This window comes from Anopheles merus, unplaced genomic scaffold, assembly GCF_017562075.2.
Source record: "Anopheles merus strain MAF unplaced genomic scaffold, AmerM5.1 LNR4000252, whole genome shotgun sequence".
Classification (NCBI taxonomy): domain Eukaryota; kingdom Metazoa; phylum Arthropoda; class Insecta; order Diptera; family Culicidae; genus Anopheles; species Anopheles merus.
Window position 1 is genome coordinate 1 of NW_024427832.1, and position 15633 is coordinate 15633.

The 15633-nt window shown below is 39.0% G+C and overlaps 1 protein-coding gene across 1 annotated transcript; it reads right to left on the reverse strand.

Annotated features, from left to right (window-relative positions):
* Positions 1 to 12982: 12982 nt before the first annotated feature.
* LOC121601974 (integral membrane protein DGCR2/IDD-like) lies at positions 12983 to 13957 on the reverse strand. The gene is made up of 3 exons (XM_041930767.1): positions 13839 to 13957; positions 13608 to 13676; positions 12983 to 13529 (listed from the first exon to the last, which is right to left on the reverse strand). Exons 1-3 carry the CDS (start codon positions 13942 to 13944, stop codon positions 13327 to 13329), a joined length of 378 nt encoding a protein of 125 aa, XP_041786701.1. The 5' UTR covers positions 13945 to 13957; the 3' UTR covers positions 12983 to 13326.
* Positions 13958 to 15633: the final 1676 nt, after the last annotated feature.

The window sequence follows — 15633 nt, forward strand, 5'->3', positions numbered from 1 at the left end:
TTGCGATTGTGTGCCGAAAGCAGACAGCTGTTTCACACGAAAAATGGTATTCACATTCCTGGCCTGGTAAGTGGATTGTGTGTGTCTTTTAATGCAAAAACTAAATTTTCATTCTGATCCTGTCGCGCACACGAAAGTGTCTTTCGGAGCAGCAGCTAAAGACAGGCACAGTACACGCCGACTTAAGCACAATAATGAACGCACCAACTGGTTCTTGGCAAGTAATGGCTTCATTAATTTATTCAATTGATTTATACTCTAAAAATGCTGACCGTCGTCGATCAGCATATTCTTCTTAGTCTATCTTCTTAGCCTATTTTTCCATTTAATCGTTAAACCAGCGCGCATCGCTGGCGCGTTGCATAACGTAGCTAGTCAGCATTATTGACCTAGCAACGCTTTGCTTTTTAAGCCTAAATTGTCGTCAGCGACATCCCTCCCCCCGTAAATCCTCGTAGGGAAGTTACAATTCTAGGTTTAAAGTGGGTGGCCTGCATGGAGGAGGACCAATATTTTGTTTTAGATATTCTTGATTAACATCGCGGAAACCAAGATGACCGTAATAGAAACACTTAGTATGGTTAATTGAGAAAAGTACATAGTTACTGGTTACCGATTCTACTTCGTTAGACTTATCTTCTTTTGATATGCTTAAATTTAACATGGGTTTAAAATATGCTCTAACTTGCTCAGATTTTATTAGCATCGTCGGTTGTATTTCGAGCTTGCTCGTCAAAATGCTACAGTCTAGTGACAAGGTTATGATTCCGATTGAGCAGCTTGGGGTAGTGAGTGTTTTGTTACATTTAGTAATATCTTATCAGGGTTGGTAGAGAAGAACAGAATACTGTTTGGATTTGTAAGTTGTATAAATTCAGTGACCTTTGACCCTATTTCCTTTGAACTACATCTGGTACCACTTCTGTGTGTAGTAATGCTGATGCTATGCAGTCTGGTTCTCGTTGTATTATTTTCTCAGAAGATATGTAGTGCGATTCGTTCAGTTTAACAATTTCCTTCGGGTAGAAGTAACTAGTTTCGTTGATGGCTATTGTTTTTTCGTGTATGTCTAAAATCGTATGATTGGCAAAGTTTGGAATGGCTATGACTTTAAACATCTCGTAATTTTCTGTCGATACAATTATGTTTTTGATAGAAAAGACTATTTCACCCTTTTCTATCCTCCTATTGGTTATTTCCGAGTATTCTAAAACGTTATAATGACTTGCCATCTTTCTTCGTATAGTTAGTTTTAACATCTCTTCGTCCTCTAAATATAATTGGTTTGAATCTATTTCGTGATACTTATTTATCATGTCTTGTACTAGAGCGGTTGTAAGCATGATCGTTTCTTGTATATACTTTGTTAGAACTTCATTTTTGTTATGCTTAAATTCTTTGCTGAGAACATCTATACCATCATAGAGTTTGTCTATTCGGTGACGTAAATTTTCTGTTAACTCATTGTGTTTTTTATTTGTTTGGGTCAAACGTTCGGACACATGTGTAATTTTTGTATCCTCTGCTGCTCTGAAGGCTGCTAATTGCTCGTCTATGTCGTCTCCCCCGAACATGAAATCTTTTAATATACCAAATATTCCCGGGAGCGTTTTGTCCTTTTGTGACTAATTCCTTGAATTAGTTGAATTGCATGGTTGCATTCGCGCTGAAGTGTAACTTTTAGATCTGAGAGTTCGGAGTCCGTACTATTAACGGAGTTCAATACTGTGGTTAAGTGTTTTTTCAACGTTTGTAACGTATCCGTATCGTTTGCCGGACGTGTCCCCGTATGGAATGTCGTTTCCCATGCTCCTTTTTTCAATAGGAGTGTCCCAATATGATCAAAGTATATTCCTGGTTCAGGGATAGGTAAAATCGATAAGCATTCGACTCTTACCAGAGCGGCTATGTATATTGTTATTTTAAGGATGAGCTCCATGATACGGGCCTAATTTTGAGCTTTTTCCTTTTTGGTATTTGACTTGCTAGTTCTTCTGCTTTAGCTTTTATAACGTTAAGATTTGTTTCCTTCCTTTTTCCCCAATTTGGAAATGTTTGATCTCGTTTTACCTCGAGTACTGCTAGTTTTACAGTTGGCCTATTAACTACATTATTACCTACTTTGATTCGTGCTGAACGAGTTTGTCTGTCTACGCCAGTTACCAGCTCGCAGATTCGGCCTTTAAACCACTTTCCTTTCCTTTGTTCATCGGGAAACGTGACAATATCGCCTATTTGTAATGGTTTGGCCGGTTGAGTCCACTTTTCTCGTATAGAGAGCTTTGGGAGATACTCAGCTATCCACCGTCGCCAATATTGTTGTGTGATTGCCTGGGCCCTTTTCCAATCGGACCGTACCAATTCTGTTTTGGTGATATCCGAGATATTCGGCTCCGCCTCGCCGGAACAACCTAGCAAGAAATGAGCTGGAGTTAGGGGCTCGTCATCTTCTTGTTCTAGTGTTAAGTGAGTCAATGGTCGATTATTTGTTAGGAACTCTATCTCAGTTAGTATTGATCTGAGAACGTGTTCTTTATAACTCTCAGCCATGGGAAGCAGACTCTTGATTTCTCCAACCATTCGCTCCCACGCACCTCCAAAATGAGGGGCGCCTGGTGGGTTAAAGATCCATTCTATGCCTTCTGAGGCACATCGATATCTTATTTGTTTCATCTCATTGTCGGCTCCGACAAAGTTGGTCCCATTATCGCTGTATAGGAAAGATACCTTTCCTCTTCTGTATTGCATATTTTTTAAGCAAACAATAAAGGTGCTTCCCGTTAGATCAATGGCTATTTCTATATGGATTGCTCTCGTGGTTAAACACGTAAATATAACACCCTACCTTTTTTCTGACCGTCTGCCTATCGTAACGAATAGGGGGCCGAAGTAATCTACTCCACAATGCGTAAATGGTTTTTTAAACACTGCTGTTCTACATGTTGGCAGTGGTGCCATTATTGGTGGGATTGGTTTAGCTCGTGCGTTTTTGCAGTATTGACATCTGTTTATTACGTGCTTAAGACTGCTTCTGAGATCTATCACCCAGAATTTTTGACGAACTGCAGCCATCACTGATTCGCTCTTCTGGTGGTAGTACCTTTCATGATAATGTTGCAGGATAAGGTTTGTAATGTGATGCCCTTTGGTAGGACAATAGGGCTACGTGCGTTAAATTGAAGAAATTTAACGTGTTCAAGTCTTCCTCTAGAACGCATGATCCCATCTTGGTCCAACATAGGGCACAGGCACCTAACTTTACTGCTGCCATTAATCGGGTTCTTCAATGAGAGTTGTATCATCTCCGTTTGAAAGCTTTCCCATTGAGCCTTTTTTAATAAGTGGCGCTCAGCTAAGTCAAGGGTAGCTTTATCGATTGCTGTCGAAAATGACAGGGATTTAGCCTTACTTTTTAACCAATCCAAGTACTTTAGTGCGTACGCTACCGATCGTTTTAGACGGTGCCAGTTGGAACACCATTCGACGGAAATGCCGTCATAATCTATTCTTTCCACTGTTCTCGAAGTGTTTACCCTTTTCCGGTCTTCAAATGTGTCCGGAATGTCTGGTGTTAGTGTTTTTATTTCTAAATTTTTAGAAAGTCGGGACCATTTAACCATATTGACTTTTTCTTACAAGTTTTTGTAGCTTCGTCAGCAGGGTTTTCTGCAGATGCTACCCAGTTCCACTGCTTCGGAGAGTTGAACTCCAAAATTTCTCCGATTCTCAGGGCTACGAACTGATTATATGTTCTAGGCTCTGAGTTAAGCCAAGCTAGAACTGTTTTTGAATCGGTCCAAAAGAATTCTGTTTGAACCTTTAAGCGCAATTCCCTCTTGATTGATTCGTTTAGGAGAGTGCCTAGCACTGCCCCTTGCAATTCAAGCCTAGGGATCGACAGTGGTGCCTAAGTCGTGGACTGTCCTAAGATACGTAACTGCGGCAAAGGCTTTTTCTGACGCGTCTACGAAAGTATGGAGCTCCCTGATCTTTACGTTATTTCCAATCGAAAAACATCTAGGTATAGATATGTTGATCGAGTTTTCGATTCGGCTTATCCAGTTTTCCCATTTTTCCTTTATGGACTGTGTGATTTCGTCATCCTAGTCTAGTTTAGTTTTCCAAAGATCTTGCATCAAAATCTTACCTTCAACAGTAATGTTGGCAAGATGACCTAGAGGATCGTAGATTTTCATTATATATGAGAACATCTGACGTTTCGTTAGTGTTTTAATATCTGCCCTTTTAAACTTGTAGGTAAAGACGTCAGACTCTTTGTCCCAAATCAATCCCAACACTTTATCGAAATTTTGATTTTTCTCCTCTATGCCAAGTACACTTTTCTCGGATAACCTGTCGGTTGGAATGCTTTTCTCCACTTCTTTTGAGTTGGAAAAGAAATTTCTCATAAAGAATTTAGCATCATCATGTATTTTACACACCTCCGAGATAGTATTCACGGCTGTATCAATATCTGGATAACTATCTAGGTAGTCATCTACGTAGTGATTTTCAACAATCGCTTTTACTGCCTGGGGATAGATATTTTTGTAACGTAGTGCGTTCTCGTTCTTGACAATCTGAGCACAAGTTGGTGAGCAAGTTGCCCCAAACGTCATCACTTGCATAACGTAAACTTGAGGAACATCAGAAGGCGATGCTCGAAATAGAAATCTTTGAGCGTCTTGATCTTCCCGTCTCACCTTTACCTGGTGATACATTTCCTTGATATCTCCTGAACAGCCTATTTTGTGTTCCCTGAAGCGGACTAGCACTCCGAACAGGGACGCAGTAAGATCTGGGCCGGAAAGAAGTTGAGAATTAAGGGATATATTTTGATTTTTTGCAGCCGCGTCGAATACTAAACGTGGTTTGGGAATGGGTTTATTATGGTTTATCACGAAAAAGTGGGGAATATAGTTTATTTTCCCGTTCAATTGCAGCAGTTCCATTGGTGTCGCCTTACGCGCATATCCCTTTTCAACGTATGCGTTTATTTCTTTATGATACCATGATTTTAAGTTTGGATCCCTTTCCATTGCCTTCTCTTGACTTTTTAAGCGCGTATGCGCTTGTCCGTAACTATCTGGTAATTTAGGATTGTCGGTTTTCCATACTAAACCAATTTCGTATCCGTCGCCAGTATTTTTAAGCGTGTCTTTCATAATCTTTAACGCTCTTTTGTCTTCTTCAGAGGCACGGGTTGGAGTAGGTTTTACTCCAAATTCCTCTGTAGAAAAGAAACCACGCAAGATTTGCATCATGTTCTTGTTTTCTTCTTCGTACGTCTCTGTCATCACAAATGAGTTCTCTGTGACATTTGGCGTATTCGTTCCCCCAAAAATGACCCAACCAAGCCTCGTTTCATGGGCAATTGGTTCGTTTGGTCTACCTTCTCGATATTTTGCACCATGGCAAAGATACGAATGTGGAAGGCCTAGTAGCACGGTAGGCCTCGCATCTGCATAGCTAGAGATACTAATGCCTTTCAAATGTTTAAAATTTCTTTGCAAACACGGAGCATCTATGGTTTGAACGGGAAGGTTAAGTTCCCTTACACTTCTGAGACCTTTTACTTGGAATTTTCTTTTGTTAGCTCCCTCTACTGTTATGGGAACTATCCTACTTTCTGTCTCTTTTTGAATGCTTCCGTCCGTCCAGGAGAGAGTTAGCGGTCTTTTTGGTCCGTGAACGTTTAGTTCTTTTCGGACACTTTCCAAAATGAGGCTAGTTGAAGAGCCAGGATCCATGAATGCATAAGTTTCGAATTTTCTATCATTATGGTGCAAAGTGATGGGCACGATCTGATAGAACAGATTATTCTTTTCCTGATGGCAATTTATTTTGTTTGTTGGTTGCCCTTCTACCGGATTTCTTTTATGAAACATACTATGATGCCTTTTGCCGCAACCGTACACACTACATTGTGGTGGTAGGCGACAGTTTTGGGCGTTATGGTTGCTGTACTTGCAGCAATTAGTGCAAATTCTATGCCGAATGAAAAGAGATAATTTTTCATCGGGCGTCTTACCGTTCAATTGTTGGCAACGAGTGGTTTCATGAGGAAATCCACAAATTAGACATATCGTTTCCTTTTCTGGCCCTTTATGACGATGCTGCATGTTTTGACGGTTCGACCTTTCTTGTTTGGCTACTCCTTCGTTCGCGGCCAGTATAATGGCCAGTTCTTCAGAGGGTTTCAGCCATTCTGCTAGGTCTTCTAGCGTAAGATTCTTATTATCTTGTTTCCTACTTATTGTGTGTTTCAACCATTCGTTCCTAAGTTCGGTTGAAAACCTTGATGTCAAATCGTTTAGCAGCCTCTGGTCATTCAAAAAACCTTCTTGCTTCAACAACACCATGTTGTCAATGAGATTGCGCAAAGCGTTGGAAAATTCTAAAAATGCTGAGGGATTATCTATCGTTATGTGCTTTACTACTAGTAATTCTAACAGTAAAGACTTGTAAATGCTTTCAGCATTTCCAAACATTTTGTCGAGCCTGTTTAATACAAGCGGAACGTTTTCTGGGTTAAGCATTAACCCGCTAACCGCACGAAGTGCTTCGCCTTTCAGATGCTTTTGCAGCCTATTCATGTTTTCTAAATTTGAAAACTTACAAGCTCGGGAAGTTTCTTCGTAGGCTTGTTTAAATTGAGGCCAGCATTTATAGCTTCCATCAAAATCTGGAAGCTTTGAAAGTGTTACTTTCGAGTCCTTAGAACACAACGATTGAACCATTCTGTCTAAACTCTGAGTTAACAGTTTTACGTCTAAACTTGCCATTGGTTTTTCATTGACATCTTCTGATTTTTTGTTTTGTATCTCTTCTTGTAGCCGTTTTAGCTCTTCTTCTATTCTTACTTTTTCTTTTTCTTTTTCTTCTTCATTTGTCATTTTTTCTTTCAGCAGTTTTTGCGTTTGCATTAGTGCTGACCTATATTCCTGCCGTTCAACTTCCCTATCTTTACATTTTTTGCATAAAAAATCTTTAACAGGTGATTTTATGTCTAAGCATGACAAGTGAAACCACCTGTCGCAATCAATACAAGTTATCAATTTTCCTATCTCATCTGGGTTCGTGCATAATTTGCAGTGCCCATTCGGATTCTTTTTAAAATCGTATTCCATCTTGAACTCACCGTGGTTCAGATCCGCTTCAGCAGGGTCAACTCCTATTCGGCTGGTCAGGGACGGCTGGATCGGGAGTGATGTCTTCACTGCTGCTTGTCTTCAAATACGACGTCTTCTGTATTACTCGCCGGTTGCCCTCAAACCGAGAACGATGGTTGCCTCAACCGGAACGATGTTTTCTTAGCGGTGGGTCGGCGGTCATACACACGACAGTCATACACACGATGGATACACTCGTCACAATTAATTTCTTCAATTTGTTCTTCCTACGTTGCACTGCGTCGGATGCCTTATGCAATATTTAGCTCGCGGCACACGTGTTTCGTTATACGTTTCGTCGGAGTTAACGTCCGATACTTGCGACGCACGCGTTTTACGATAACTGTTTTTTTCAACTGGCGCTAAACTGACGGTTTCATGTTGCGTTGCGAGAACGGATGCACCTTTCGAAGCTCGCGGCGTAAACGTATTGGTCACCTTTTCACTAGTTCAGCATTTGCCTTATACGTTGGCAGTGTCGAGTTCACTTTCGATTGCGTCACTTCACTAGCGGTAATGACCGCGTTCTATTCACTGTTGTGACGTTGCACTTACAGTTCTTTTGTACTCACTCACCGCCGAGGCGCTTCTCGGGTTTTGCTTCGTCGAGCAACTGGTGCGTGGCCCTTCTTCCTGGGCTGGCTGTCGTAGATCGGCTACGCCGGATCGTCGTCCGTCGCCGTTGTTTCACTATCACAACCCTGCTTGGGTTGCTGTGGGGTCTATTCACGCCTTTACGGGCTTGTTACTACTTCGGGTTTTTATTTCCCGATTTATTTGACTACTTGCCGAACCATTGGTTGATGCGTCCTCTCTGGAGCCACCATTTGTCGCGCACACGAAAGTGTCTTTCGGAGCAGCAGCTTAAGACAGGCACAGTACACGCCGACTTAAGCACAATAATGAACGCACCAACTGGTTCTTGGCAAGTAATGGCTTCATTAATTTATTCAATTGATTTTATACTCTAAAAATGCTGACCGTCGTCGATCAGCATATTCTTCTTAGTCTATTCTTCTTAGCCTATTTTTCCATTTAATCGTTAAACCAGCGCGCATCGCTGGCGCGTTGCATAACGTAGCTAATCAGCATTTTTTGACCTAGCAACGCTTTGCTTTTTAAGCCTAAATTGTCGTCAGCGACAGATCCTAATCGAACACATCAAGTTTGTGGACCGAAGAGAAGGGGAAATGGGAAAGGTTTCAGTTAGAAGGAAGGGGGGAAGGGTATAAAAATACTCAAGGAACCTATGGACCATGTTCATTTACACAGGCGGTCCCCGAGATACACGGTACCTCTTATACGAGGATTCAGAGATACGCGGTTTCCTAAATTTGACAGTTCTTTGAGTAAATTGTACTGATTTTACGCATCTATTGTAAAATGCCAAATAATTTCTGTTTTGATCGGATGTTAAAAACTATTTCAAAAGGTTTGAAACTGTTATTTCATTCAGAATCATATCAAATAATTGATTATGTGGCTAAAACCACCCCCTAGTTGCAAATTAACACGAAAATTAGTGATATTTTGTCTAGAAATCACAAGATTCGACTTACGCGGAAATTCGAGATACGCGGTTTTTTGCGGCCGTTTTCGGTCCCCATTAACCGTGTATCTCGGGGACCGCCTGTATATGGTTTTTATCGACTTTTTCCATTTTTGCGAATACAACAAGACCAAAAACCGTTACAACTTCATCTACATACAGCCATATACAGCCATAATATGAAGAACAATCTCCATTGCCTCGGCCATTTGGGGGCCCCGTTGATGATCCCGTCGATTGAGGGGCCCCTTCCATTTGGTGTTGTCAACCCAATATACCCCCATTTTCCCTCCGGGTGTTATGTTTACAATCAGATTTACTATTACTACCAGACCTATCAGAAGCATATTTATTTTATTAATCAGAAGCATTTTACTATCAGAAGCAGAAAACATTTGCCTTTTTAACATATGCAATATTTTTACCTTAGTTGGAAGCGCAGAACGTTGTGATACATGTCCACAGCTCAAAACAATATCATCATTTCATCATCGTTGGCCCAAAGTGTTGGATCGAATGCATTGAACGCTACGCACGAGTTGGGTAAAGCGAAAATCCGTTACAACAGCTGCCTCACGCAAACTACATGCACATACGACATTAAAAGGCTCCGAAACCGATCTCAACACAACGGTTCGTAGCCGTAGAAATTAGCAAGAAAAATTGGCTGACACCAAGCACGCTCTTTTTATCTGTTGATGTTTCATTCAAGAATCGATTCCGATGTCGATGTGTGCGCTTTTTAATTTGGCTTGTGTCTATGTTATCTCGCAAAAACTAAGAACTCGTGCCCCGGCTAACCTTTGGGCCTTAGTCAAAATTGTGGACTGGACGAAGTGATGGTAGAAAGGCAAGCTGTTGAAGGGTTTGGGTCAAAATTGGAAGGGTCGACGGAAAGGAAATATCGATATGAATGATCGCGTAAAATTTGAACTAATTAAGCTGTCGGCAGCGGTCGGCAAAGTTCGGCCCGCCACAATATGCAGTCAGGTCCGGTCTGAAAATATTGGCGCGATTTTGAAAGATAGGAAGATCCTATTCATTAAAAATTAACTGAACATATTTTAATATGACAATTCATATCGTTGAACTCTTCCAAATTTGATCACCATAACATGGATTGTCGGACCAATCAATATGGTCAAATTTGAGGAGAAATTAGAAAATAGAAACGAATAATTCCATAAAAACCTGACTGTTGATTTTACGAGAACAATGATTACACACTATTGCTTTTTAAGGATGCAACGATTTTCTAGGAGTATTTTTTTAAGGAAATGCGCTATCATTTTGTCTGACCTGGCTGAAAAATCTTTACAATCAATTTTAGTAATTGTAAGTTAATAAAACGAATTTGAAACTTGCTTGGATGATATAATAATTTAAGAAAAACAACAATATAACCAATCGCATTGTTTAATATCATAAACCAGTTATTTTGTGTATTAACTGTAATAATATAATAAAGTATGTGTAAAAAAAAGCATTCTCCTGGCCCTCAACGCTCGATCATTTCGAAAGCAGCTTATCTAAAGCAGTGTCCTCCAACCTGAGGTCCGCGGATCAATTTAGACAAACATACTGCAATACAGGGTATTTCCAGTTACTTTCGAATGAAAATATTGTTTTCCCGCGTGCAAGAAGTTATCGCTCTGACCGATTGAAAATGAAGTGGCCGTAATTCGAAGCAAGACGGTACTTCAGTATTCATTGTAAAGGTAAACACCAACGTAAAAGCAAAATTTTGTTTTTATGTTATGCTCACGATCACCATTTTAAATCAAATCGTCCGTACTATGAAACACGAGCTGGAAACTGTAAAGTAGGAAAGAAAATATCGTTTAGAACCATCGTTCTTGTCAATAAAAGACAAACGTAACTAGCTTAGCGAAAACGATAACTTTCCGACCTTTAACTTCTTTTGAGTATAAATAAAACCAACTCCGATCATGGCAGGTCAGATTTGTTCGGTTTGTCAGGATAGGACTGAGCCCATCCATCATCTACCGACTTCTCATTTAAGGAGTTTACTTATGTCCTCCTACCCAAGGTAAGCCCTCTAAACTCCAACGTCCTAAAGGTTTATATGATCGCCTAGACGATGAAGTGTCGAAAGTCCGCTTCGAAACAGTATCCACAGTACCCAAAATTTGAACATACCACAAAGCCTTTCTGATATTACTGATAGTTCAGTCATTGATATCGATTGAAAATTGGCGAAAAAAAGTATAGAAATTGGGGTTTTTATTGATGCGCAGGATGGCAGTCCATTCTGCTCATATTCATTTCTGTTTCATAAAGTTTTATACAGATGTGAACTGTATTTTGTCGAAACAAGTTTGTTGATTTGGTATGCACTCACGGTAATCATGAAATTTCAGCAAGAACAGCAAAGTGGTGTGAAGATTTTTCTCAACCAAAACGTTAATTCCGCAAGCCGAATATGCACCTAAAATTTTATCGGGGTGTCTGTAAGTAACCGCTTACCCAAATCAAATTTTTGTTCATCACGAGCAAGCGGGCATCGCATTATATTTTCTTTTGAGGCTCAAACTGACTTACATGTCGTTTTGACAGAATAAATAAATGCATTTTCAGTAATTTGTTTTACAAATATTCAGTGAAACGACAAAACCATGTATTACTCAATAACTTTCAGTAAAAAATGTTACTGCAGCAAACTTAGAAAATTTGCAGTGCATGATTCGTACACCATTTAACAACCCCCCCCCCCCCCCCCCCCCCTAGATGGATTTGGTAAAGGGGCCCGTCTACCATAACGCCTAGAGCCTCGGAGAGGCTAGACCCGCCACTGTAGGGGTGGCATTTACACCTGTTCTCACTTTCCTTTGAATCTTTATTCGGTTGCTATGGATCGCAATCTATGAGAATGGAACGCAATCAACTACGTCTGAATCGTTTTCAACTACGTTTTGATCGCTCTCAGCTACCCTTAGATTTGGTTTATTTGGTGACCGCTCGACATACCTCACGGTTCTCCTCATAATATACGAATTGGAAAGCAACAATTTCATATTGTTCTATGATTGAACCCAATTGAGAACTTGTGTTGAAACCCCATTTTTAAGCAATCAATAATATTTGACAGATTTTAGCGCAAATTTCATTGTAGCGCATAGTTTATTTAGTGACCGCGGGACACATTTGAATCCCAAGGAAAGAATTTAATAATGAATACATTAAACTGTAAAATCTAATCGTATTTTTTATGTGAAGCTTACATAACTATTCATACTTTTTTGATTATTGGACTAAGTTTTCCAAACAAACCTTCACAATCTTCTTTTTTTTCGGCGTTATGACCTACGTGGTCGTTCAGTCATGTTCAGGCTTTCGAAATTCAACCGGATATAACATGCTATGGAGTTACGGTCTGGTTGGAAATCTATTCTGATGCGTAGAAGCTGACAAATCTGTCAAATGTTATTCATTGCTTAAAAATGGGTTTTCAACAAAAGTTCTCAATTGGGTTCAATCATAGAACAATATGAAATTGTTGCTTTTCAAATCGCCTGTTGTAAGGAGAATCGTGAGGTACGCCTAGCGGTCACCAAATAAACTATGCACCGCGCATAGTTGCGAAGCTGATTGCGATCCATTCTCATGGATTGCGATCCATAGCAACCGGATAAAGATTCAAGGGAAAGTGAGAACAGGTGTAAATCGCAGCCAGTAAATTGCCAATTGGTAACGATCACTTATTATGATTTAACCAAAGTGTTATGAAGTTGATATATCAGGTGGGATGATCCCGTGCAATTTGAAGTCTAAAAACGAAAAGAAGAAGAAGAAAATCTGGTTTGACAATTAGATCCATAGCAAATTGCGTGCTTTGATGATTTTACTATGTACTGTTTTGTAAATCTGTCTTAAAATTTCACAATTTTACGAGATATTTGAGAACAATCGGAGGTCTGTTGAATTAAAAAAAGGATATATGCACGGGTACTCTAATATGTTCCTCACTTGAAGTATGATGCCATATTTGTTTCGGTTGGTACACTGCTCCTTGCTTTCTGACTGAACAGATTCAATAATATCAGGTGAAGGCTGAAATTTTAGCTTTCATAATTACATAAAAGAACCAATAGGACAAATTTTACGATGTTTTTTTGGTGTTTATGCGTAGAATTTTCTGTATTATAACATATAATTTCATCAGTCCCAGAAACCAGAAAAGGTTATATTAACAATATACATACAAATCTAAAATAAATAACTCTTCCACTCTTAATCTTACCTGACGGTACACGAACTCAAGGACTCGGCATGAGCGATGGCTATTGCTTCCTCGTAAGGAGGTGGAGCTTCCCCCCTCGTGTAATATGCTCCTGGTGGTTTCCAAAGCTGGTAGTGCGGAGCTATGGCATGGTCTACATACGAATAATCCATATTCATTGTTCCTCCACCGAGATAGCCAATACTACCTCCCATGTAACTCACATTGTTAACCATATTGCGTTGATTAGAATCATCGATGGCTTCGCGACCTTCTTGGGCACGACTTTTACGATGCCTTAAGCGACTAATTATGAAGAAAAGCAAGGTTAAAGAAAATGTAACAATCACTCCAGTAGCTACTAGTCACATGCCGATGTCGTAGGTTTTATCCGTAGTGTTGCCTATTGTATCATCTAAACAGATGAATTCGCAACATGAACTACCAATCTGAAAGGATTTACAATCATGAGGCGGTGAGCAAAGCACAGCTTTGCATGCCTTTGGATGACCATTGTCACATAAACACAATCTACACGTATCCGATCCAGGAGGCACATAGTGTGCATCTATGAACGATGCAGAGAATAAAAAGTTATGGTTATGGTCAAAAGTAAGAATCATCATTCTTTCTGAGTGTCATTTACCTTGTTCTACTTTCTTGCCATTCATATCACGGCACTCTCCCGGAAGCGACACCACGTTTCCATATGCACCTAAAATTGGTAAAAATCGTGTGGTAAAATTCTGCTCCACTATTATCACAAATACATCCAATTGATAATTGAGCATGTATGAGTAAAATATTAAATATTATTGTCTTTCAATAATATCATGTTTGGCTGCATTTCCAAATTGTTTATACAACTCCAACTTACCAATAGTATAGGGTATATGAAGTAGCAATACAATACTATACCAAAGCCAGCGCTCATGTAAATCAAAACTAGATTTTTTATTTCTTTTTGCACTCATTGCCATCATTGTGGAAGTAATTTCACAAAATAAGGTTCTTCTGATAGTTTAATTGCAATTCACTTCTTTTTCTTTTTTTAAATTAAAATGGCTGCAAAGATAGGTGCGCCAATATTGAAATTTCCACGTTCTTTGCACAATTCGACACAATTAAACACTTTAAAATTGTATCAGATACTCACTACATAATAATCACATCACAATATTGGAAATCTTTTAAACTTCATTCGAATACATCTAAAATGTTGGGCAAATGTATGCTCTAATTTAACAAGAACATCAATGATATTACTGTTGCTACTGTAGCCGATAAACTTTAGTTGATGTAAGCATTAACTGCGCAAACGCCTAGAAAATTTCTCACACTCCCTTTAAAGAATCACAGAACAGAAACACACACACGATGAAAAACAACCTAAGAATTGGACAAAATCCAAGAAATTTAAGTTTAAATTTGGATATAGAATTGACACATATTAATGATAATTATTCCATCAAGTAGGGTAACTGTACCAGTTTTCGGCACGCTAGTGCAGCAGTTTCACAAAAACTGCTCACAAATAAACATTTTTTATTATTTTTCATGAAAGTGATGTTATTCTGGTTGATAAACTATCATAATATGTTACACTATTTTTTATTTGCCGGTTCAAAGCCCTTTTTCATAAATATTCGTAAAAATGCAAACATTGCTTTTGCCCCTATTTTCGGCAGTTTGTTCCTATTTTCGGCAGGTTGTGTTCCTATTTTCGGCAGCGCGAATACGGGTCAGAAAATGTTATTTTCTATGTAAATATGTACAAAAAATTGTTTAAAGCAATTTTACACTCTTACTTTCCTAATACTGATGTTAAAAAGCACTTTAAATAATAATTTTATGTTGCTTATTTTGGCCCGTTTTGACAGCCATTTTGATGCGACGTTTAAACAGAGCAGCCATTAGGTCAGTTTGATGGTCATAGCGTACGGTGCGAATTGGCTTACAAATATTTATTTTTCTCTTAAGTTAGTGCATTGTTTGTCGTAAAATTGGTGATATTTGGTACAAGAAAGGTCATATTATGTATCGATATACGCATTGTAGTGTTCTGATCAATTTTTAAAGAAATATTCAGCCAAATCCAAGGTGTGTTATTGTTCCGAGTTTCGGCAGGAGCCCACAACATTGAGCTGTCAAAAATGAACATTTACTGTGTACCTATTTTCGGCAGCATTTAAAGTGAAAAATAACCTGTTTATCGTGATTTTAAAATACCGAACAAGTTAGAATAAATTAAATAAGCATAAAATCTTTAATATACACCACTTTTTCATTGTTTTACTGTTCTGATTCTCTTAATCACAAAACCTGCCGAACCATTGGCTGACAGCAAAGCTGCCGAAAAAAAGCACAATTTATTTGATATTTTGAAAAATACGTAATGAAATGGTGTGAAACTTCGTATGTGAATATCAAATAATTACACTTTCACTACAAAATTGTGTTTTGTGAAATTTTTTACCACATTTGGGCAGAATTTCACGTTTTTAGCTATCCTGCCGAAAATAGGTACACTGCCGAAAACTGGTACAGTTACCCTATGCTGCAAATTTCAAGTCAAATATATTACAGGTACAGTTTGTTTCCGAGTTACGCCGCTTCGGAGATACGCAATTTTTTTAATTTGACAGATCAAACGTCAAATCTGTACAATTTGC